The sequence below is a fragment of the Periplaneta americana genome, chromosome 2, assembly GCF_040183065.1.
Source record: "Periplaneta americana isolate PAMFEO1 chromosome 2, P.americana_PAMFEO1_priV1, whole genome shotgun sequence".
Lineage (NCBI taxonomy): Eukaryota > Metazoa > Arthropoda > Insecta > Blattodea > Blattidae > Periplaneta > Periplaneta americana.
This window is the reverse complement of record NC_091118.1, coordinates 144,072,832-144,097,280: the sequence shown is the minus strand read 5'-3', so window position 1 is coordinate 144,097,280 and position 24,449 is coordinate 144,072,832. Positions and strand designations below refer to the sequence as shown.

The window sequence follows — 24,449 nt, the reverse complement described above, 5'->3', positions numbered from 1 at the left end:
TAAATTGACTGAATGACGTACTTTTGGCATATTTACCGTCTTTATAGTATGATTTACAAAACTGAACCTATGTGTACTCTGACTGGCATTTAACTGTTGAGCTGCACAACTGAAGTCTGTTAAAAATTTTAAATTAAATTAATACAGTTTTGTAACTTACTTTCCCATTGTTGATAGGACTGCTAATTTTCAAATAACTCTGATGTTAAAGGGATTACTGAACATGTGTTTAAATCTCTATTGTTGAAATGTATTTTTAAAAGTTAATGGAATTTTGTTTTGTTTTATTGTTAAACCTAATATAATATGGACTGTTTTATATGAAATATGGAAAATATATGGAAATTAACGAAAATATGTACTAAACTCTAAAATATGGAAAAATATGGAAAATAAAAGTAGGATTTTTCAACCCTACACATTGTGAAACATAAAGATAATGCAAAATATAAATTATATTAGCTTTATAAGTAAATATGTATTTACATATAAATCCTTTCCCTGATAATAATAATAATAATAATAATAATAATAATAATAATAATAATAATAATAATAATAATAAAAAGCGCCGTACAAGCCAAGCTAACCTCTCTATAGACTGTTTCTAACTCGTTGGTGTAAGCACAGCTCATACGATGATTCCCAATCTATTCAGAGGTGGGACTTCAGTCTCTGAACAGCGACCAATTTCCGTGTCGAACGGTGTGCTTGCTCGTATTTGAACTGCGCCTAATTGGGTGTACAACCTTAATATTCTATATTATTATATTACAGGTTTATTAATTTGTCCTACAGAATAATATCTGTAATACTGACAATTAATATTTGAGGAGAAAAATTCGCGAATTTCTCCTCAAATATTAAGCGAATTTTTCTCCTCAAATATTAATTGTCAATATTACAGATATTATTCTGTAGGACAAATTAATAAATCTATAATATAATATTATCATAGCTGTAGTGCATATGTCTGTACAGATTACTGTGCACTTGAACTGCGGAATACCGGCCAAACAAGTCACTCAGCTGAGTGCGCTCCTAATATAATGGCAGTTGACATTGGACATCTACGTCAACATATAACTTGGAGTCAGGCCACAAAGGGAAATAGTGAAGGAGGAGGATTCGGTCCGGTGCTGTGGATTGAATTCGGCGTAGCTCAATGGTCAGAGCGCTTGGTACGTAGAACTAAGGACCCGGGTTCGATCCCCGGCGCCGGAGCGAATTTTTCTCCTCAAATATTAATTGTTAATATTGTATGTTAATTTTTCAGGTGTGCTGACAGACTACGTGTTGACAAAGTACTCCTGTCGGCAAGTTGGAATAGTTGGAGCTGTGTTCTTGTTTCCGGGAGGATTCATATAGGCGTTCGCCAGATCTACTTTCGTACTTATTGTCTCTTACGTCGTGCTACAGGGCATTGGAATGGGTCTTGTAATTCCAGCTTCACTCACGAGTTTCAATCGTTATTTTGTTCATCGGAGAACTTTCGTCATGGGTGTAACACAGGTGGTCATTGGCGTTCTTAGCATGATAGCACCATTGGGTCTTGAAATAATTCTAGAAGAGTATGGCTTCACAGGAACACAACTTATCGTTTCTGCTATTAGTCTTCATTCATTATTGAGTGCAGTGCTTCTTCAACCTGTAGGAAAATATATGAAACGAAAGAAGACAGTATCAGCCACGTGTGTGCCAGATCAGCCGAAATGTGGTTCAGAGAATTCTGTTGATTGTGAGCGGAAGTTGCATAACGCAGAAATGGTAGAAATTTGAGAAATTCCAAATGTGAATTTGAATTCAATGAAGGTGAAGATGGTTGAAGGCGTCCTCCAGAATTCCTGCGTAGAATGTGGTGAAATAGACCAAAATTCATCTAAAAATACTGATGGCTACATTAGAAATGAGTTAATTGAGAATGCCACTACTTCAGATATACAAACACAATTGCCTGCATCGTTTAATTTTGACAAAACGACTCACAATTTCTTTAGTTCAACAGAAGATATTAACGCCATCTCAACAGTAAATGATAGTGAAAGAAATGCATCCACATTCACCGTAAAAGACGAAATTTGTCCTGATAAAGATGAGTAGGCCTATAGAAGGCAAGATGATTCTCTAGGCCATGATACGTTAAGTGACGATACATTGAAAATTAATTATGCTCATAATCACACACTCGCAGTCTCGGAGCACTCACGGGTAGGAAACAGCAACTCAGTTTCGAGCCTCAAACGTTGGAAGACTTCTAAGAGAAGACGTGAAGACCAATTCCAGATTCCCGAAGATAAATCAGTGTGAGTAAACCAATAAAGAATGTATCATCGCTGTTCCTGCAATAACTCCTATGTGACATATTTATCGATTTTCAGATTTTTTCTCTATTAAATAACTTAAATAATGATGCAGCAATCAATAAAATCTCCTATATGTAATTATATTTCTTTGTTTCGAAAATGTAAGAATTCACAGTCTCCTATGTACGGCTGCCATAGGATGAATAAATGTGTTTTTTTCTTTCTACTGAAAATTTTTATATTTTGCACATAGGAGTTATTGCAGGATGCATGTAGCGTATGTATGTATGTATGTATGTATGTATGTATGTATGTATGTATGTATGTATGTATGTATGTAAACGACCTGGTTGGCGCAGTTGGTATAGCGCTGGCCTTCTATGCCCGAGGTTGCGGGTTCGATCCCGGGCTAGATCGATGGAATTTAAGTGTGCTTAAATGCGACAGGCTCATGTCAGTAATTTACTGGCATATAAAAGAACTCCTGCGGGACAAAATTCCGGCACATCGACGACGCTGATATAACCTCGGCAGTTGCGAGCGTCATTAAATAAAACATAACATTTAACATTTGTATGTATGTATGTATGTATGTATATAATGTAATGTAATGTGTCATGATAATGATAATAATAATAATAATAATAATAATAATAATAATAATAATAATAATAATAATAATGAATACAAAGTGGACTTGGACAATATATTTGTTTACTATTCACAGATCTTTAATTTGATTAATAGAAGGATAATAATAATAATAATAATAATAATAATAATAATAATAATAATAATAATCTATTCTCATGAAAGCCCATTTGATAGTCTTCAAATTTGTCCTGTATTAGCCTATGTCGATAAGCATTTATTTAATAATATAGCAAAGATTTTATAGGCTATATTGAAAACATTGATGGGTCTTTAATTTCAACACATTAATTTATCATCTTTCTTATTAATGGGATATATCAATCATTCTCTCCATTGATGTGAAATTTTTCTTCTTTCCAAATTCCTTTAATTAGTATGCAGAGTTGCTGCTTTAATGTTCTTTCACCAAACTTAATTAATTCTAGCGAGATATTGATAGGTCCAGGTGCTTTATTTGTTTTTAACTTGTTTATTATTTGACAGACTTCTACTTCTAAAACCGAAGACTTGCTTTAATTTAGTAGTTGTGTTGTCTGGTTAGCATATTCAATTTGATTTGCTTTAAAACATTAATAAAATTCTCTCTCCATCTGTCTCAGACTTTAGATGTCTCAGATTGAATTAATCTTTCAGAGTCTTTACATATTAACAGAGTAGATTTATAATTATTGAAATTCTTAGCATTTTTTTCATTTTCTAACATCATTCATTCTAAAAATTTTCTTCCAGCATTAATAATTTCTGATTAATCCATTCTTTCTTCTTCACTCTATATTTTTCCGTTTAGTTTTATATAAATTCTGACTTGCTCTAGTTTTAGTTTGGATAAATTTTCTCCTTGTTTCATTTTTGTCGTGTATGATATTCTTGCAATCATTATCTCACTCATCAAATCATAATATCTTCTTTTTCTCTCACGATCCTCTGTTTATTTGCATTTCTTTTTCATTCAGTCTTTCTTTGTTCTCTTCTTAGTTCATTGTTTAGTTTCCTGTAGTTTCTTCTACCTTCTTCTGTGTTCATCTTCTCCAACATTTTTCCAGTGACTCAAAGTTTTTTAATTATCACATCTTCTTTATATCCAATTGTTTCTTCTTCTGTTATCTGTATACAGCTTTCTAGATGACTCCCGTACTCTTTACTATTCTCAGGTGTGGACTCCAATGCAGTGGCTTTCTCTTGAAACCAATTTTCTTCTTTCCTCTTTCCTCTTCGTTCTTCAGTTTTCCCATGTTCAATTTCGTCGTCTGTCTTCTTATCTTCTTCAGGCGAATATCTATTTTGTCTATCAGCAGGACATGATCTGAGTTAATATCCGCTCCTGGTAAAGTCTTTGCATTCTTTAAGCAATTTCGAAATATTTTCTGTACCAGTATAGCTATAGTCTATCTGATACCTGCATCCGTCTCTTGGGCACGTGCATATCTATGTCCTTAATGTAATGAAGTAATGTAATGTAATGTAGTAATGAAGTAACTATTCCTCTTGCTTCCCAGTATTGAATGAAGTACTATTAGGAAAAATAAAGTCCACCCTAGACTGGAAGTGCTTACACCCAGTGTGTCCACACGTCCAGCGCACGTCTTCAAGCACGCTTGGCCAAGCGGGCGCTTGCATTTTATTTGCCCAAGCATGCCTCCAATGTGACCGCAGCCTTATATACAGTTTTTCTATATTGAGTAGAGGAAGAAAAAGAAGCAGCTATTCCCTGAATGAGAGGTGCACAGAAAAAATCTGCAGTCCATTTTCTGCCCAATACAATGAGTGGCCCACATGCATTCACAATTTATGCTACACTCTAATTTGAAGAAATAAAGAGAACTCGATGCAAAGAATGTGCATGATTTTACTAAGAAGGTGCCAAGTTTTTGAAAAAGAAGTATTTCCATGTTTTGATGCAATATTTCTTACAGCATTTTCTCTCTGTACCGATCTTTATTTGTGAAATAATGCTACTCTTCAATTAATGTTTGTACAATACTGAAGATTTTTATTTTTTTATTCATTTCTTGCTAGATAAAAGAGGACGTAACAATATTTCATGTTCAGTGATTATTTGTAATGCAGTGCATTCAAGATAAGGAAATCGAGAGTAAACAAAAGAACAAAAGACTTTGGAAACAAATTTACGCGCTTGCCATAGTGCTACAGACTCTATGCAGTGCTGGTATTTTTCTTCATTTGAGGAGAATTTATTCATTTACGTAATCGTTAATTTTTTAAGTTGGAAATATTTTTATTTTAAGTTAGGATAGAACACTTGAGGTACATCTATTACGTAAATATATAACAAATGGAACGGAAAAACAATATTAAACAAGATATTAACTATGAAACAGAGGCTCCGGAAGGTGGCTGGGGATGGATGATTGCACTCGCGGTTGCTATAATGTATGTAAGTATGACGGTGGTGATGTTATAGTACTATTACGAAACTGACACCGTTGTTACACTACGAAAACTACCACAACAAATAGCAAAATATCACTGTAAAATCACTATTCTAATTACTGCAACTACTGCTACTACTATTATAGCAATACTAAATATTTACTGTATACCACTACTGCTACAATTAATAATAATAATAATAATAATAATAATAATAATAATATAATAATAATAATAATAATAATAATAATAATAATAATAATAATAATAATAGCTTTATTTAACCTGGTAGAGTTAAGGCCGTAAGGCCTTCTTTTACACTCGACCAGGATTAAGGATGTAAGCAAACATACTTGAACATACAACTGGATCGGATTTAAGTAATTACATACTGATACGATTTAGATACATAATGAGATCAAAAGAGGTAGTTACAAAAAATTTACCTCATAAAATAAAAAAATAAACATAGTGGAATACATATTAATGTTGTTAGAATCAAATACGAATCACACAAAAACAGAAGCCGATAATTCAATAAAAAATGTACACAGTAAAAGTAAAAACAAACACATTAGAATACATATTAGTATTAGATTACAAGTAGGATTCACATAATTAAACCAAAACTGACAATTGTATAAAATGTACACAATAACAAATAATAGACTAATAATAATAATAAATAATAATAAAAAACAACTCAGTGGAAGACATTACATCTACAAGTACGACTACTGTAACAACTACTGCAATAAATTGCCGAGACGTCTGTTGCTACACATAATGAAGAGTCAGTTACTACAGTTACTTCAACTACTGTAATTACTTCAAAAGCTACTACTACAATTACTTAAACTATTATTACATTTACTGTAACTGTTACTACTTCTCGTTGACCTGGTTGGCGAGTTGGTATAGCGCTGGCCTTCTATGCCCGAGGTTGCGGGTTCAATCCCGGGCCAGGTCGATGGCATTTAAGTGTGCTTAAATGCGACAGGCTCATGTCAGTAGATTTACTGGCATGTAAAAGAACTCCTGCGGGACAAAATTCCTGCACATCCGGCGACGCTGATATAACCTGTGCAGTTAAATAAAACATAACATTTTTTACTACTTCTCCTGGTAGAGGGGAAGAGAAGGCCTAATGGCCTTATCTCTACCAGGTTAAATAAATACTACTATATATACTACTACTACTTTACTTAAAAAGAAACTACATTTACATTCAAACTAGTAGACCTACTACAGTTAACTAAAAAACTACTATTACTTTTATTAAAAACTACTAATTTACTTCAAAACTACTGCTACATTTACTTAAAAACTACTATAGCTTATTTACTTCAGAAACTAACATTGAATTTACTTAAAATAATACTACACTTACTTCGAAAGCTACTACTACTACTACTGCTGCTGCTACTGCTGCTGCTGCTACTACTACATTTGCTTCAAAAATTACTTCTGAATTTATTTAAAATTATTACTACATTTATTCAGAAAACTAATTCTATATTTACTTAAAATTAAAACTGTACTACTACAAGTACTTCGAAAACTGCTACTATTGCTACATTTACTTGAAAAACTACTACTGCATTTAATTATACAGATAGAACTAATTTAATAACTACTATAATATTACACTACTATCGGACGTCTGTTTTATTATTGAAGCGCCTGTTACTGTAAATACAGCAACTATTACAAATAAAACTACTACAATTGAATCTACAACTACCACAATTATTACTATTACTGCAATGAAGACACAGATTGAGACAATATGGACAACAGATACAGAAACGCTTAATTCAACTCTATTAAAGCGTTCTCCACAGTATCGGTTCCTTTCTCGTTAAACGTTTGTTACTGTTGCCCTTAATGTCAATATTTTCACTGCTTAAGATAATATGACCACTCATTATGTGTCAACGCTTAATAAATGGGGAAAGAATCCACATGGCGTAGAAGGAAGAGAGATATCAAGGGTATTTCGTGCTTGTAAGGTTAGTCACAAATGTAGTTTTAAAAAATTTGCAATTAAAATTGGTCAATGGTTGAGCTCTTTGGACTTTTGCCATTGCTAATTTTCAAAATCGTAGCACAGCGTTTCGAAGAGAGATCCATTCTTCGAAACGTTGTGCTAAAATTTTGAAAATTAGCAATGGTAAAAGTCTAAACAGCTCAACCATTGAACAATTCACCGTTTCTCTCCCCCTCCCTCTTCATTCAGATCAATTAAAATTGGATTGAACATAATAGAATCACTCATTTCGATATTAAATTCATATGGGCCCATTAAAACAAATGAATAACTGTATATTCCTTATCTTGAAGGGACTGTGTGATTTGCTTTCAGACTGTTACCATCGGTCCATTTGCCTGCTTCGGACTGCTAATTGACAGTGTTCTTGAATCTCTTGGAGAAGGGACTCGAACGCTTACTCTTATCTCCAGTGTGAATTCTGCCTGCTCCTTTCTCCTTGGTGAGTAAGCCATGTGTTCTTATGTCGTTACTACAAACACGCCATGTATCTCAAGGACCTTACTTGTCTGATTCCGAAAATTGTATAAAATTAAAGATTTACTTAATGTTGAAAAGGCAAAAGTTGTAGGCCTATAGCTAAGTACTATTCTTTTTATGAATTTACAAGCGCCTACTATAAAAAATGTTTCAGTAGGCCAGTAACACGTAGTCCTGGTCTGTACGAAATTATGCACAGGTCCTGGCAAAATTAAATTTAAATTAATTATGAATTTACGTAATTGATTTGTAGGCAACATAATTCGCTTTTGCATGTTAAGTAGTCTTTTTTTAAGTCGAGTTTGAATTGTATCTACGTATTTTTGTTCGCTATGATACACAGTAAAGGTCAATTTTAACTTCACGTGATTTGTGTTATGACTTTGAATACATTTTATTCAGTTCTGCTATTCTAAAGGTCAGCTGTGGGATACGCGAATTATAATCCATGTGAAAGTGAAGGCCGCTAACTTTTTACACCAGCGACATCAAGGTTACAGTATTCCTACAGATATGACAGCAAAACACACTCCAGGTGAATCACGGCACGAATAACTACCTCCCTTCTCCAAACATTTGAAAACAGTTGCAGGTCACTCAGTAAGGCAAACTGGGCTAATTTCGCAGTACGTCTAATTTCGCAGTATGTCGTATATTAATTAATTGTGGAGTTGTCCGTGCTCGTTTGAGCTTACAAAAAACACGGATAAATGCCAGAACCTGTCGGGGAAGTTTCATGCAGGAAGATCCTATTGCAACGCATTCTGGCGAAAGTTACACAACTATCTGCTTTAGTAGGCGTGTGTTTGCTGAGATAGCGTGAGTGAATTTGCAGTGTTGTATTGTAGTGCATTGTATTGTATTGTATTGTATTGTATTGTACTGTATTTATTAACATTCCATGGTATTCATACATTGCTTTACAGCTAGAATATGGAACAAGTCAAAAAACTTAATACTATTATAAAGTCTTAATTATAGTCACAGTCTAGATTAAATATATACAATAAAGTGTACTAGTACAACACATAGTTTTAGTATCAATTTCATGAAGTGTTATTGAATGTCATGAATTCACCTACAGAATAGAAGGCGTGAGATAGGTACTTCTTTAATTTGGTCCTAAATAATCTTATGTTTTGAGTTTCATTTTTTATATCGATGTTGTGTTTCTGGACAGTATATCGTCGAGATATTCAGAACTGTAATTATCACACTATGATTAATGAATTCTCCACATTCTTATGATTAATTTGAACCCTTGCTTGTTGTTTTATCTAATATAGTTTGTTCGTAATATGCTTTTGCCGGTACTCAATTTCTTAACTAGTTTCCGCTAGTTGCCTGCAGAGCAGTTCGAGTGGCACGAAGATTCGAACTTCCTTTAAGAAGCGCTATGGGCTATGTATGCGATAGCCAGAAAATTTGTCCTACCATAGAGCAGCAGCCTCAACTCGCTCGAATTTGAACGATTTTTGTGATGTGCTAGGAAGTGTGTATGAGATAGCAGAACTGATTACCAAGCCTAATCTCATTTGGAATTTAGATGAAACAGGGTTTTCATTGGTTACCAAACCTAACAAAATTGTGTCCCTGAAAGGAGCAAAGCCTGTCCACCTTCAAACAATGGCAGAGAAAGGAGAAAACACAATTGTCTTGCCAGCGGAAACGGATTCGGATTAGGCTTAAATAGTTGTCATAATGTTCTTTCTATCTTTAGCATAATGTTTAATGCAGATATGTGTTAGATAAATTTATTAAAATACAATTAATATGCAATCCTTTTCCTGTTATTAACGTTAATAATTGAAGACCAGTTCTTCTATATATATTGCCTAGTTTGTTAATGTGTGTTCAGTTCATGTGTGTAAATATGTACTGGTGTTTAGATTAAATTAAAACATGTTTTGAGCTGAAAAGAGTATTTTTGAAAATTGCACCAGTATTACTGCGAAATTACACGAGTAGTACTGCGAAGTTACACGAGTTCCTGAAACGCAAACATATGATGTCATGTTTTAGATGGAGTATTTTCCCTGTTGAGATACACTTAAAAATAAAAATTTTATACCAATCAATACAATTATGTCTAGTGATTAACTGCTGCATGAAGGAAATGTTTTTCAAATATTTTTGGGTATAACTATAGACAGAAAACCTTACTATTGCGAAATAGGGGAGTTTGCCTTATATGTCTAGGAATAATATGTTACAGTAAAGGAAGAGTTATTCGCTAAAAGATATTCTACTTTTTCTTTTTCATTCATATAATTTACCATTAATAACTCTTCACTGTATACTGTGCAAATTATGTTTACAAAAAAGAAAACAAATCATTTTACATGTTTGAACGAAGAGGATAAGTTTTCTAATAACGTGATCTGTGAATAATATGAAGAAAAGTAACAAGCTCTCTTCCACTTTGTAAACCATTTGTCAACCAATAATTTCATTTCGAATAGCCCATACTTGAACTCTGGTGTCCTAAGTAAAGAGCCAACATTGTAGCTGTTCGCCTAAATATCCAGCATTAATATAATGACTATGATATTTTTTCCAGGTGTCCTGACAAACTATGTGTTAACGAAATACACCTGTCGACAAGTTGGAATAGTTGGAGCCGGTTTATTCTTTCTGGGCGGATTTATATCAGCGTTCGCCAGATCTACTTTCGTACTTATTGCCGCTTACGGCGCGTTGCAGGGCATTGGATTGGGTTTTATAGTTCCGGCTTCAATCACAAGCTTCAACCGTTATTTTGTTCGTCGGAGAACTTTCGTGATGGGTGCAACACAGGTGACCATTGGCGTACTCAGCATGGTAATACCATTGGGTTTTGAGAGACTTCTGAAAGAATATGGTTTCACAGGAACACAACTTATCATATCGGCAATTGGTCTTCATTCATTATTGAGTGCAGTGCTTCTTCAGCCTGTAGAAAAACATATGAAGCGAAGGAGAGTATCGATCTTGAACATGAAGGAGATGCCAGAATGCGGTTCAGAGAATTCTGAAAATTTCAAACAGAAGTTACAAGACACAGACATAAGAGAAATTAAAAAAAATGAAGATGAGAATATGGATTCAGAGAAGCTGTGGGGAAGTAAAGACATTCATCAGAATAACTCCGTAAAATCTGAGCAAATATACCAAAATTCAATGAAGAACACTGATGGCTACATCACAAATGAATCAACCCAGACTGTTTCTAGGTCAGATATACACAAAGAATTATCTGCATCATTAAATGTAGACAACACAACTAACAATCCCGTCAGTGCAACTGAAGATCTTAATATCACGTTAACAGGAAATTATAGTGGAGGAAGTACATCCAGAGTAATAACAGACGAGTCTCACCTTGACAAGAATGAGTACCAATATGAAGAGGATTCTACAGAGCAACATTTGTTAATCGTCGATAAAGTGAAAGTGAGTTACTCTCAGAGTCACAGAATTGTGACTCGCAACTCAGTTTCGAGTCTCAGAAGTTGGACAAGTGCTTCCAAAAGGAGAGGCCAAGATCAATTCCAAATTCCTGATGAGGATAATTCAAGAACATCAAACATGTGAGTAAGCCAGTAAAGAATGAAGAACGCATGTATGTATGTGTGTTATGGTACGGTGTGTATGTATGTATGTATGTATGTATGTATGTATGTATGTATGTATGTATGTATGTATGTATGTATGTATGTATGTATGTATGTATGTGTATTATGGTACGGTGTGTATGTATGTGTGTTATGGTACGGTGTGTATGTATGTGTGTTATGGTACGGTGTGTATGTATGTATGTATGTATGTATGTATGTATGTGTGTTTGTTATGGTACGGTGTGTATGTATGTATGTATGTATGTATGTATGTATGTATGTATGTATGTATGTATGTATGTATGTGTGTTTGTTATGGTACGGTGTGTATGTATGTATGTATGTATGTGTGTTTGTTATGGTACGGTGTGTATGTATTTTTATTTTAGTTGTTTATTTAACGACGCTGTATCAACTACTAGGTTATTTAGCGTCGATGAGAATGGTGATAGCGAGATGATGTTTGGCGAGATGAAGCCGAGGATTCGCCAGAGATTACCTTGCATTCACATTACGGTTGGGGAAAACCTCGGAAAAAACCCAACCAGGTAATCAGCCCAAGCGGGGAGCGAACCCGCGCCCGAACGCAACTTCAGACCGGCAGGCAAGCGCCTTAACCGACTGAGCCACGCCGGTGGCTGTGTGTATGTGTGTATGTGTGTATGTATGTATGTATGTATGTATGTATGTATGTATGTATGTATGTATGTATAGTCGATGATTCAGGAGAAGACGAGTGCGGAGTGAGGAGAAATACTTGAACTACTAGTAAGTGGAAACATTATTTTCGCTTACTAGTAGTACAAGTATTGCACTATTGTCGTAACGTTATCTATTAATCACCCTTTCTCCTCACTCCGCGCACGTCTTCTCCCAAGTCACCGATGTATGTATATGTACGTTATGCAGTGCATGTGTATGTTATTATAAAAAAAAAAGGGGGAACAACTTACAAAACTCCGTTGGTCTGTGCATGCGTCAATCTTAAAGAGTGACACAATGTACTATTCACCTCCTCCTTCCTAATTGTCAGCCAATAGTAGCGCGTACTGATAGCAATGATGCGTCAGATGACTTGTCAATCAGTAGCGACAGTGGCTCAGATTAATGGAGAGAAATTCCAGACTCCGCATCCAGTACAGCGGTAAGGTTTAGTGACCTCCTACAGTAGAGTTTTGCCAGTTGTAGGCCTATACATGTGCATGTAATGTAATGTACGTATACGTGTAATGCAAATAGTATGTTGTTTTAGTTGTAAGGTTTGATTTTTTCACGATGTTCAATTCATTCATTCATTCATAGTGTTCTGCCAGAGACCAGGTCTTTCACTGTAAACCCAGCATTCTCCAGTCTTTCCTATTTTCTGCCTTCCTCTTTGTCTACGCAAATTACGATCCATATATCTTAATGTTGTCCATCATCTGATGTCTTCTTCTGCCCCGAACTCTTCTCTCGTTCACCATTCCTTCCAGTGCATCCTTCAGAAGGCAGTTTCTTCTCAATCAGGGACCCAGTCAATTCCTTTCTCTCTTTCTGATCAGTTTCAGCACAATTTTTTCTTCATCCACTGTTTCCAACACAGCTTCGTTTCTTATTCTGTCCATTTCACACGCTCCATCCTTCTCCATATCCACATTTCAAATACTTCTAGTCGCTTCTCTTCACTTCGTCATTGTTCAATATGGTGCGAGATATTTTTTCATAGTGTCATAAACTCATAAGTGCATACATCGAACATTTCTAGACCAAATTTCGGGTCCATCCCTAGAGAGAGACAGGGCTGGAAGAAAGCTCTTTGTAACGGGTCCGACATATTTCGGAAACGTTGGCTCTTTCTGCAACATCATAGGATGAAGAGAACTACAAAAACTTCTCATGTGCTTATTTATCTATGACTTTTCATATACTACTACTACTACTACTACTACTACTACTACTACTACTACTACTACTACTACTACTACTACTACTACTACTACCGCTACCACTATTACTATTACTACTAATATTAATGTTAGTACTATTACCAATGCTATTATTATTATTACTGTAACTAATATCAAGTTGCTATTCTCTTATTACTATTCTTATTAATACTATTACTAATTTTAGTATTACTGTCGCTACTATTATTGTTACTACTGTTACTATTACTACTATTACTGTTGCTACAATTGAATCAGTTTTTTTGGAAACCCCATAAGTCAAATTTTAACAAAATTGAGTTTGTTGCTAATTCCTGTTCTCTATAGAACCATAGAATACCATCATCATCATCATCATCATCATCATCATCATCATCATCATCATCATCATCATCATCATCATCATCATCATCATCATCATCAGTTAGCGCTGCAAACCGGGGTGGATTTTGGCCTCCTTAACAACAGCCTTCCATCTTACTCTGTCCTTTACCATGTTAGTCCAACCTCTCACTCCCATAATTTCAAGATCTTTGGATACCCCATCCATCCACCTTAACTTTGGTCTACCCTTTCTCCTCCTGTTATAGTCTACCCTTTAACATTTTAATAGGAATGCGTGTTTCAGGCATCCTGTTTACATGTCCTAGCCATCTCAGTCTTTGAGCTTCCATAGAATACCATTTTGTAGAAAAATACCACAAGTCCAACGGTATTTCTGTTGTGACATGTGCGTTTGAAAATTAGATTTCGTGGAGAAGGCCCATAAGACAGTGAAAAGGCTGACACAGAATGAACAAGGCTATAGACAAAGCCGCTGTGTTTGGTAAATTAATTATTTTGTGTCTGAGTTTTGGATTTATTAGGATAATGCTGTTGTCTTTTGTGTAACGTATTATTGTAATCGATTATTTCATGCACAACTTTCTTATTTTTGTCCTTAGTGATATTTCATACAGGTTAGAGCAAAATTTGTTCACATGAAGCAAAAATTATGAAGTCAGCTTCTAAATACTGATTTTTGAGAATCAAATTCGTATTATTTTTCAACAGAATTTTCAATTAATTCAAGAAATAGAGAGATTGTTTTTTTAATCTGTACCATATTTTAAGAAACCCCATAAGTCAAACATTTTCAAACATGAACATTGAATTATATTCTATTTAAGAAATATTCTTTTGCATACAGAAATATTAGTTATGTTTTTACCAACATTTCCCATTTCAAATATTCCAATTCTTAACTCCAACATTTCTTTTAAACAATTTTATTTATTTCTTTTTCCCAAAACTTTGTGATTCGTCACTTAAAGTGTTTATCAAAAACCGATCCAATTACTATTTCTACAAACTACCATTATTACTACTCTTATTAATACTCAAATATTACTCGTACTATTACTGTTACTACTGTAACTACTACTACTACTACTACTACTACTACTACTACTACTACTACTACTACTACTACTACCACTACTACCACTACTACCACTACCACTACCACTACCACTACTACCACTACTACCACTACCACTACCACTACCACTACCACTACTACCACTACCACTACCACTACCACTACCACTACCACTACCACTACCACTACTACTACTACTACTACTACCACTACCACTACTACTACTACTACTACTACTACTACTACTACTACTACTACTACTACTACTACTACTACCACTACTACTACTACTACTACTACTACTACTACTACTACTACTACTACTACCACCACCACCACCACCACCACCACCACCACCACCACCACCACCACCACCACCACCACCACCACCACCACCACCACCACCACCACCACTACCACTACCACTACCACTACCACTACCACTACCACTACTACTACTACTACTACTACTTCATGAAATGGCGAGAATGTTTATGAAATGAGATTCAAGTTACCAGAAAAATATTAATACTAAGAGAAATATATTCTATTTCTGCGACAATCTTAAATTTTTTCGGACATAACCGAATTAAATATCATCTAGCTTAGCTTCCAGTGGGTGCTCTTTGGAAGTTATAAGTATAACTTATTAAACAAGACGAATGCAGTGTAACATATCTTGTTACTTTAAATTCTGAAAAACTATAGACTTATGTTTAATGAAAGGCAAACATTTTCAACAAACTTATGCACTTTCCATTTAGATTTGTAAAGATTGGCCTTGCCATCGTCGAGATTTTGGATCTTCGCCTTCTTTTGGACCCAGTCTACGTCAACATTGCTGTCGGTCTGTCCGTGAGTTTCTTCTGCGAGATCACCAGCACCACATTGTTCCCGGTGTTAGTCCTGGCGTTGGGTTACACTAAAGCAGACAGTGCACTGTGCATCTCCGTCCTGACTGCTGCAGACATCGCTGGTCGACTCTTTGTAACCCTCATAGGAGCGTTTTGTCCCAAAGTTCCCAGCCGGACTCTCATGCTTGTAGGAGCAATCGCCTCCGTTTTGGGCAGAATAGGTGAGTAGGTTGAATATTAAAATTCATTAAGTGATATTTGTTGTATGAGATAGAACTGAAACGAGTGACAGAAATAAACTAACCACGTTAATTCCTATTTTGAAGTGCTGTTGATCCATCAAACTATTTAATCGATTAATCGATAGATTAATCGAGTTTTGATCGAGTTGAAAAAATGTTTTAATATACTGTAATACACAATTATTGTTAAATTTAACTTGTGTTCGGTGATAAGCATAATAATTAAATGTTGTACATCTGTATATACAGAGTGTTTCAAAAATACGGGGCATAATTTCAGCTATGTATTTCCCACATGTAGACAATCAAAATAGTTCATTACAACATGTGTCCGGAAATGCTTTATTTCCGAATTATGGCCTTCACAACACTCAAATTCACAGGAACGTTTTTCTTTCCGCAGATCGTTGCCGTCAAAGGAGACATTAAGAGGGCACTCTGACAGTTCATTCCGAGGCGAAGGTTACATTCAGTGTTGTGTAGGCGTTAGACTGTGCGACATGTATTCAAATCAAGAGCTGGCAGAGATACACTTCATGTACGGAAAGGCGGACGGCAATGCTGCACTGGCTCGTCGTTTGTACCAGGAGAGGTACCCACAGTGACAATGTCCAGATCGGAAGACATTTGTACGTCTCCATTACCGTCTGTGCGAGTATGGAAAATTGAACTCTCCTGGTTTGGGAAGGGGACGACCAAGATCTACAACTCCAGAAGTACAGGAGGAGATTCTGGAGGCTGTGAACATGACTCCTTCTATCAGCACACGAAGGGTAGCGTTGCAAGTCATACGACTGTCTGGAGACTGTTGAAAGAGTATCAATTGTATCCTTATCATTTGCAACCTGTACAGGCCCTGTCACCAGCAGATTACCCTGCACGAGTTAGGTTCTGTCAGTGGTTCTTGCAGCAGTGTGGTGTAAATCCGAACTTTCTTGCCTTAGTATTATTTACAGATGAAGCACAGTTGACACGAGATGGCATAACAAATTTCCACAATCAGCATGTATGGGCGTATGAAAACCCACGTGCAACTGTTCCATCTCATCACCAGGTGCGGTTCTTACTCAACATGTGGGCCGGTATCATTGGTGATCGATTAGTTGGACCCCATGTACTTGTAAACAGACTTACGGGGCAGGCGTACACAAACTTCCTGGAAAACACCATACCTCATGTTTTAGAAGACACTCCACTGATCAATCGTCAACACATTCACTTCTTGCATGATGGCGCTCCTGCACACTTCAGGCGTACGGCTCGCCGGTACTTGGATCGAAGGTTTCCTGATCGATGGATAGGTAGAGGTGGCTCAATTGCTTGGCCTCCACGCTCACCTGATCTGAACCCTCTCGATTTCTACTTGTGGGGCCATTTAAAATCATTGGTTTATTCGTCTCCGGTGCCTGATTTGGAATCCCTTCGGAATCGAATTGTGGCATGTTCTGAGGACATACGCAATACTCCTGGAGTCAATGAGACATCGATGTGAGGTCTGTATTCAAGCAGGAGGTGGACATTTTGACTTCTTCTGTAATGACAACGACCTGCGGAAAGAAAAACATTCCGGTGAATTTCAATGTTGTGAAGGCCATAACTCGAAAATGAAGCATTTCCGGACACATGTTGTAATGAACTATTTTGATTGTCTACATGTGGGAAATACATACCTGAAATTATTCCTCGTATTTTTTAAACACCCTGTATATGACATAGGTAATTGAACTGAAGAAAGTAACTGCAGACCCTAGCTTTGGCTGCAACTGAGTATCGTTTCATTTTATAGAGAGGTTCAATACCATACTCTTTGGACATAAAAGTAGCAGCAGAATAGAAATGCAAATGTAACTCTTTCATGGAAGGAGAAGATCAACTAGTCTTCAATATCTCTATTTATAGAATATCAATATGAGGTACGAAATGGTAATCCCCCATTTTATATTTTGGAAGTTCGATGTTTTGGTGAACAATTTTATCTCTTAGCAAGATCGTACAGTCGCCCTCGATAGCGTAGTTGGTATAACGCTGGCTTTCTATGCTCTAAGTTGCGGGTTCGATCCTCGCCGAGGTGAATGGCATTTAAGTGAGTTTAATTGCGACGGGTTCATGTCAGTAGATTTACTGGCATGTAAAAGAACTCCTGCGGGACAAAATCCCGGCACACCAGCGACGCTGATATAGGCTGATATAGGCGTCGTTAAATAAAAGATAATTAAAAAAAAGATCGTACAATCCTAGCATCACCCCCTTGAATTTCGGAAGAAATATTGCCACGGCATTGCTCGTGAAGTATGAATCTGTAATAATTCCTCACTTCAATAGAGAACATTATTTAGCACTAGAGATATCACTGGATGAATCTTGCTCAGGATGACGGGCTTATGTGAGGGCGGCAATGAACCTTAAAAGCCATGATTGAGTGAGTGAGTACGTAAGTAAGTTCTTTTTTAATCTTAAATTGTATCCATAACTGCGTTCGGGCGTGTGTTCGATCAGGTAATCTGTGACGAATTCTGGAACTCATCTCGGCAAATAACATCTCGCTATCACCAATTCCATCGGCGCTATAACCTAGTAGTTGATACTACATTGTTAAATAACCAAATAAAATCACCATAAACGTAACTTTACATGCTATTGGTTTGTTTATGTACTCATGATTATGCTGTGGTAAACGTAAACAACTGTTTCAGTGCTCGTGTCGTTTGAAGACTTCACCGCCGTGGCAGTTCTTATCGGTTTCCTCGGTTTCGCCAGGAGCTTCATTCTCGTCGCCATACCCCTCGTGATGGCTGAATATGATGTGAAGAGATTCCCCGCCGCATACGGCTTGAGCATGGTCATGGTTGGAATTATCTCTCTTGTGGCTGGACCATTCGTTGGTATGTTGATATTCCATAACAAAAAAATAAAATAAAATAAAAAGACAATTTTGGAAGTAATCTTCAAAACATAGTAGTGGAATACATTTTTTAGACAGTCGTTTCATAATGACGACTTTTCGATTCTCATTTTAGTATCGAAAAGTCATTGATTTCCACATCCATAAATTAGCGTGCTGCCATTCGGCCGGCAACAAAATTTCGCGGTTAAATTTGCGATAGAAGAAAATACTACTTTTTTATTTTTTAAAGTTTTGTACTGTAGAAAAATAGACCCATCTTGTTTCTTAGTTCTCTTTGAGAAATTGAATTAATCTCTCAACGGATATTATTATTATTATTATTATTATTATTATTATTATTATTATTATTATTATTATTATTATTATTATTATTAATTTATATTGTTCCTTTATTTCTGCCATTTTTATATTTGCTATTGTTCTAATACTGGTTGAGTGAAAGAGAAGACTTTATACCCTTAACTCTGTTAGTCGAAATAAATAAATAAACAAACAAACACAAACAAACATTATTGCGTGCGTTAGAGGGATGAAACTAAACGAAAAAGCTTGTTCTCAAAATTGTGTATCGAAGAAGAAGAAGAAGAAGAAGAAGAAGAAGAAGAAGAATAAGAAATAGTTTTCCCAAAGATGACAATTATCTTCATTTACATTACATTAGATTGCTATATATTATACTAAATCGTTATATTTAGATAGCAAGATTTAGATTCTATTACACTACGACTCTTGAAAAATAAGTGCTACTGGAATATTATCGATGATCAAGACTTCATAATAGCTTCGCGTATGCACATGTTAAAATGAGTAATTGTGAATTCATCTGTAACTTTGTGAGCTCATATAAGTAGTTATTCATCATTCTAAAATATTGATTAAAATATGCATTTCAAACGAGAATTCTCCAAATATTAAGTTTGTAAAATGTTCCACTATTGTGGCAAAATTCTAGCTGCTGCAGAAATTCATCACATGTTAAGGAAAATTTCTGTTCTCACCCTCGCCGCACAGATGATGTTACTTATGCAGCGTCTTTGCATATATTCGATCCATGGCACCGGAAGCACCACATTGGATTCGGTGCATTGTTACTGATGGGAATGTGGTCGTAACTTACAAGGATGTGAGGGGTACAGAACTTGGAAGGTCAAGAATATTGTATGAAGGAGAACTATCTTGTCTATCTTGCTTATATAATAAATGCAAGCTTTGAAAGCGTCCCCACAATCCTCTCATGGTGTTAAGAGAAGAGTACCATTCAATCTTAACAGGATATAAACCTGACAACATCACATCCAATAGCGTCTCACTTTATCTAGGTATCTAAGTTTCGATTAGAATACTGACATTTCGAACACTAATTGCATTCTGAACACTGCTGTGTATTGCACGCCTTTTTGTGAAAAGGATTGATGTTCTTCATTGTATTTTTTGACCCGTTGATTGTGACAGACAAAAGTCTCGCAAATGGCATTTTGATTTTTAAATCTAATTCTATTCCATCGCCATAATGTTGAAGTCATATTTAGATTTGCTTGCAGCTTGTGTTGAGTAAATAGAGTGCGCGAGACATACCTATTAACTGGCACTTCCCATACGGAACCTTTGACGTCAGTCTCCGCACGATCGGAACTTAGACAACGCCTGACATAAATTATCTTTGAATAATACTGAGCATTATAAACCTAGCGAAAAATCGTACGCCAGTAATGAGTCATAACTTTTATGCTTCTACCATAGGAATAATCTCAGTGACTCTCACTGTAGATGGTATAATACAAAGATAGTATGGATTCAGGGTACTTCTGGTTGACTACATTGCCTCTCCGCACAGTAATTGGTAACACGTCAAAATGACAAGTCTCTGGTCTATGCTCCTCACCTATACTGTTTTCGCTGTAAGAAAAATCCTAATGTAAACACAAGCACGCTGCTGTCATACCCGTGATTGGCTCCCAGTCGAAACACTCACATGACGCAGGAAAATATAGTTCATATTTGGAAACCATAATCTTGTATTATTTGAAAATAAAAAATTGAATTCTAGTTGTTAAATACGATGAAACATATACGTTCACCCATATGTAAAGCGCTATGTAAAAAGAGCTACTTTTATATTTTGTTATGTACTATTAACGCGGATGAATACCAACAGTAATACCGAGGTAGTCTGTTCTTGTAACAAGCTGGCGTCACTTGAGCTTGTAGTTGTTCACGTAAGCACGTGGTACTGAAGTATGGTTTCTGCATCCTCGGTGTGTGTGTGGTTATTAAACATAAGAGTGGAAACCCTCTCAAAAGCGGGGAAAAACAAATAGTCTGAAATGTATATAATGATTTAAGTAAGTTTTAATTACAATAATTATAAAGTAAATGTTTCCTAAGCAAACGAATACATAGTAGTGAGGTTAGGCCTACCGTACTTGACGAATAACGGGAAATGTTTAACATGAAACAGAATGTACAACAGTAGGCGGGAACACGTACTGAGAATCTATGGCGCCAAACAGTGGCCAATGAAGCCTCACTTCAGTCACGTGCTATTGTTTACATTAGGATTTTTCTTACAGCGAAAAGATTATAGACTTGTGTATAAGGGCAGTGAGAAGTGTCCACTATCGCTTCATCTATGAGCATCCCAAAGGGAAACACAAGTCGAAAGCAGCGTTCGAAATCGTGGGAGAGGACCACGGAGACAGGAAAAATCTCTCTTGGCGAGACGAATATTGATAATCCTAAACAGGTTAAAGCTAATCCTAGGGGAAGAAATAATGCCTTTAGGCCCGGCATCGGATAAGAAGTATTTTGCAAAGTCAGTCTGCATTTGCGATGGCGCTGCTGGTACCAAATAAGCTGACTCGGTTTCCTATTTCCGACACGGAACTTATTTCCCTCCCTTACGAACAGATCATGCTCATCTTCTGTTTGTCCTGTGTTGGTTTGTACGGTGGTATAGCGCCATAATGATCACATGGCCAACGAACCTTACCACTTGTGAAAGCCTATTGTTGGTTCACATTATTTAGAGTGCGGAGGGAACTGGAGTGATGTCCAAACCTTGAAAGATGATGATGTTGAATGATGTTTGCATTTTGTTGTATTCCAGGTTGGATCCGAGATGTGACGGACAGCTATCCAATGTGCATTAATACTATCAATGCTCTACAGTTTATGATGTGTATCCTTCCTTGGATTTTGGAACCTGTTGTCATCAGATTTTGGTCTCATTCTAAAGCAAAGGAAATCCCATAGTTTGTAGCGTTCTTAATTGCATCAGTATTTCTGTAACTGTTTCAATGAAAGTACAAAAGTGTATATTTGTGTTTGTCGTTTGTAATAACATTGTCGTCATCACTATTAGCATCATCAGTAATATAAACGAACTGTCATCAGATTTCGTTCTCAATCTACAGCATAAAACATACCATAGTATATAATTTTGCTAAATGCATAATTACATTAATTTATCAGATATTTGTATACTATCTTCAATAAAACTATAAAAGTTTATTTTCCGTTTTTCGGCCGTAATACCACTGCTGTCCTTATTGTTATCATCGTCAATAATAGTTTAAATTTAGAATTAGATATTAAGCTCTGTTCCATTAACTATCATAACATTGTTGATGGAGTATATTGCAAGAATTCCACAGTGTTTAACGCGGTGCAGATTTTTGGGGATTTGTTCCGTGTAATTATTTCAGAAAGATCAGCATTTCTGGTCTATATATCAGCGCCATCATTTGGTAAGACAAGGCTTGGGGAACTTATATGTTAGATCCATGCAAGAGCTATTCTCCAGGACTTGATATAGTACCGTCATTTCCCATAACTATGATCCTGGAACACAACTACTGTCCACGATACAACCATTCAAAGAACATTTTAGAAGTAATATAGACCGTTCGTAGATAGCTGCAGTGACTTGATTTCAAACTACAGTACAGCAAAAATATAGATAAACGAGGTACTACGTTATGGAGTACAAAATTTGAATGGTTGTATCGTAGACCATAGTTGTGTTCCAGGACCATAGTTATGGGAAATGACAGTATATTGCGATGCAAGTGGGGTAAGTTCATTATAACAGAATCGAGGAAAAGTTAGAGAAAACTCGACTTCGTCTCGTCTTCTCTATTTCCGAGATTTTGTTATGCACTTAATACATGTGTTGCATATTATTTTTGCCCGATCTTAATAAAAAAATAAATTATTGTTAATCATTTTTAATTTAAATAAATAGTTTATTTTTGGACGCTAACATTTTAATGTGTGATCGCCGTTTGTTATTTGTTGATAGGTGTTATTCATTTGTTATTATTCCGCGACGATTGTGAAAATGTTGTAATAAAATAATTTACAGAATGTTTAGTTTTGCCTTCAAAGAAGTAGGTAAATAGCATATAGAAAATGTTTATAGGTGACACATTAATCATGCATCAGTGTAAAAAATTGCATACCGGTATAGTTTAATGCTTGAATACGTATTTTACTAGCTGGATGTTTTCGTGTTCAGCCATGAATCCATGTGTGGCGCTCTGAGCAACAACCGGAAGTCGTCAGAAATGGTTTTCACGCTTACATCTTATCTATTTTAACTCCTGTTTTCTTACAAATCTCCACTCCAATTAAATTAATTTAGAAAGAGTACAGGTATAATAAGACATTTAGTTATTTCCTCATAGCATATAGTGGTGCGCGACACTGATAGTTCGTTACTTTTAAGCAAATAAATAAAAATTGATTTGATTTATTTACTTGTCGCATTTGTGTTATAAGTTTAAATTACAAGGCCTACCAACAACATTGGTAAGGTTGTTAAAAAAACACGATCCCCCAAAAATGTATGCAATACATCAGCTCCGTTTTTGTTTCCTTCTTGATAGTACAGGGACAGCATTTTATTTTTACTTTAATTTTTATTGTACCTGAGTTTTTGAATGTACTTCACTCCCACCCCTTCTACTAATGAAGTTCAACCGTCCTCCACACAGATCCAAGACAGCATATACAGTCACAGTAGCCTTACGGTTATGGTAAACAGTACGTTCCAAAAATATGTTCGCGTTTTCCAGTGACGAAAGAGCTTTCAATATTGAATCATTTTCGCATAGGTACTGTCGTCCATTTGCCTACGTCGTATCCCGGTTTCCCCCCACCACCTTTTATTTGCCAGCTAGTGGCTGGGCTGCCTTAGCTCTTTTCTGAGAACATTAATTTCTGTTAGGAATTGGACGTCTACGTAATATTATACAACTGTTTAAAATAACTTAAATAAAAAGGCCTCGTTAAGTAATTAACTGTCATGTGATTTCCTCCCTTTCTACGACCCTACGACATAACCACTTGGACGGACAGTAGATAGTATGTCTGAGTAATTTTATCTTTTCGGATCGGGCAGAAGTGAAGATTGAATTTACAGTACGTAAAGTACTCTTTTATAGAGTAGGTACAGAATTATTTCAACATGAGAAGAACGAAACTGGTAATTGGAATTAAATACAATAATATATAGTGCGATAATATGCACATTAGAACTGAAGTCTGTATAGAAATGAACAGCCACCATTTAAAAAAAATGTGTTTAAATATCCAATTTATGATTATTTTTCAATTTAACTTCATTCTC

The 24,449-nt window shown here is 35.8% G+C and overlaps 1 protein-coding gene across 1 annotated transcript; it reads left to right on the top strand.

Moving 5' to 3' along the window:
* Nucleotides 1–3,711: 3,711 nt before the first annotated feature.
* LOC138694637 (monocarboxylate transporter 14-like) lies at nt 3,712–22,310 on the top strand. Its single transcript, XM_069818561.1, has 6 exons — nt 3,712–5,352; nt 7,714–7,840; nt 10,439–11,447; nt 15,584–15,894; nt 18,609–18,797; nt 21,927–22,310. The coding sequence occupies exons 1-6, from the start codon at nt 5,251–5,253 to the stop codon at nt 22,070–22,072; spliced, it is 1,884 nt and encodes a 627-aa protein (XP_069674662.1). The 5' UTR covers nt 3,712–5,250; the 3' UTR covers nt 22,073–22,310.
* Nucleotides 22,311–24,449: the final 2,139 nt, after the last annotated feature.

Bases quoted from the DNA above. Each gene is read 5' to 3' on its own strand.
- LOC138694637 (XM_069818561.1), top strand. From the start codon at position 5,251: ATGGAACGGAAAAACAATATTAAACAAGATATTAACTATGAAACAGAG. The intron at 5,353-7,713 runs GTAAGTATGACG...ATTTGCTTTCAG, and splicing joins TCGCGGTTGCTATAATGTAT to ACTGTTACCATCGGTCCATT. The intron at 7,841-10,438 runs GTGAGTAAGCCA...TATTTTTTCCAG, and splicing joins TGCCTGCTCCTTTCTCCTTG to GTGTCCTGACAAACTATGTG.